The sequence below is a fragment of the Cibotium barometz genome, chromosome 56 (assembly GCF_041138505.1).
Source record: "Cibotium barometz isolate CiBa-2024 chromosome 56, ASM4113850v1, whole genome shotgun sequence".
NCBI lineage: Eukaryota > Viridiplantae > Streptophyta > Polypodiopsida > Cyatheales > Cibotiaceae > Cibotium > Cibotium barometz.
This window is the reverse complement of record NC_141101.1, coordinates 14,022,025-14,023,337: the sequence shown is the minus strand read 5'-3', so window position 1 is coordinate 14,023,337 and position 1,313 is coordinate 14,022,025. Positions and strand designations below refer to the sequence as shown.

The 1,313-nt window shown below is 40.5% G+C and overlaps 1 protein-coding gene across 1 annotated transcript; it reads left to right on the top strand.

Annotated features, from left to right (window-relative positions):
* The first annotated feature begins 300 nt into the window (after nt 1–300).
* Nucleotides 301–708, top strand: LOC147606928 (uncharacterized). Its single transcript, XM_086791463.1, has one exon. The coding sequence runs from the start codon at nt 301–303 to the stop codon at nt 706–708; it is 408 nt and encodes a 135-aa protein (XP_086647589.1).
* Nucleotides 709–1,313: the final 605 nt, after the last annotated feature.

Below are 1,313 nucleotides of genomic sequence, written 5' to 3'. Positions count from 1 at the left end.
AGATCAAGGACCTGGTTTCAGAGGCCAGATTATACAAGAGCTTATGCAAAAGTTGCATATCACACACAGGTTTTCAACCCCATACTATCCATTTGAGGCTGAGAGATTCAATGGGGAGTTGTGTACAATGTTAACCAAGTGTCTAGAAGACCATCCCAAGAAATGGACTTACATGTATCTTCAACTTTTAGGGCTTATTGGACAACTGTGAGAACATTTACAGAGTTTTCACCATACCACCTGGTTTTTGGAAAGAAAGCTGTGATGCCCATTGAAGTGGAGATTCCCAGTTTGTAATTTATGTTATATCATGAGAGGGACATAGATGAGTATGAAGAGAGGTTGTTGGATCTTCAAGAGTTGCAGCTCGACAGGGGAGAATCTTTGGACCACTACATCCAATTGCGAAATAGAAGAGTTGAGCTTTTCAATAAAACAATGAAAGATAAAGGCATCAAAGAGGGAGATCAAGTGCTTAGGCACAATAGCAAATTGGATAACACTTTCCATACTAAGTTTCAAATTAAGTGGGAGGGTCCTTTTAAGGTTGTGCACATCTATGAGAGTGGTACTTACCAGCTTGCAGATTTGGATGATGAACTTCATTCAAAGAAAATTAATGGCTACAAATTAAAGCCATATTGGTGCAGAGTCACGACATTTCAAAAAGATTCAAAGACAGTGGATGAAGGCCTAACTGCTGAATGAAGCTGCTGTAGAAGAACATGAAGAAGCTTGTTGTGGGACATGGATGTACTTTTTTGCTGAGGATTGTCTCAATGAATCCATAGCATCTTGTTGAGCATAAATGCTCTAACCATGGGGGGTTTGACAAAAGATGATAGGATTGTGGCCAAGAAGACATGCTTAATGGAGATGCTCACCCCAACCATAAGAGAAGAAAATAACAAATTGGGTATGGTTAGGGACCTTAGGAAATATAGGATTCTTGCATGGATATCAACGTAGTGGTAGAATAGCTATAATTTGTTGTTGTTAGTTGCTATTAGGACTGTTGCATGGTGAGTAGCCAACAAGATTGGGTAGAGTAGGCGAGGGTATGCATGGAGATAGAGCATAGTTGCGTAAGAGAGAAAGGTGTAAGAGAGTTTTTTGGCATCGAGGGAGTATTGGTGAGAGCATTGTGAGAGCTTTTGTGTGGAATAGGAGATTATTGAGAGAGCTAGTGTTTGGTTGTGAAGTTTGCTGAAGCTGGTTGGCTATCTGTGGGATTATTGTGTGTAGAAGTCCACGAGAGGTTGTTGAGAAGATTTAGATATGTCCAGAGCAGGGGTTTCAAGAGAGGTTGAGGA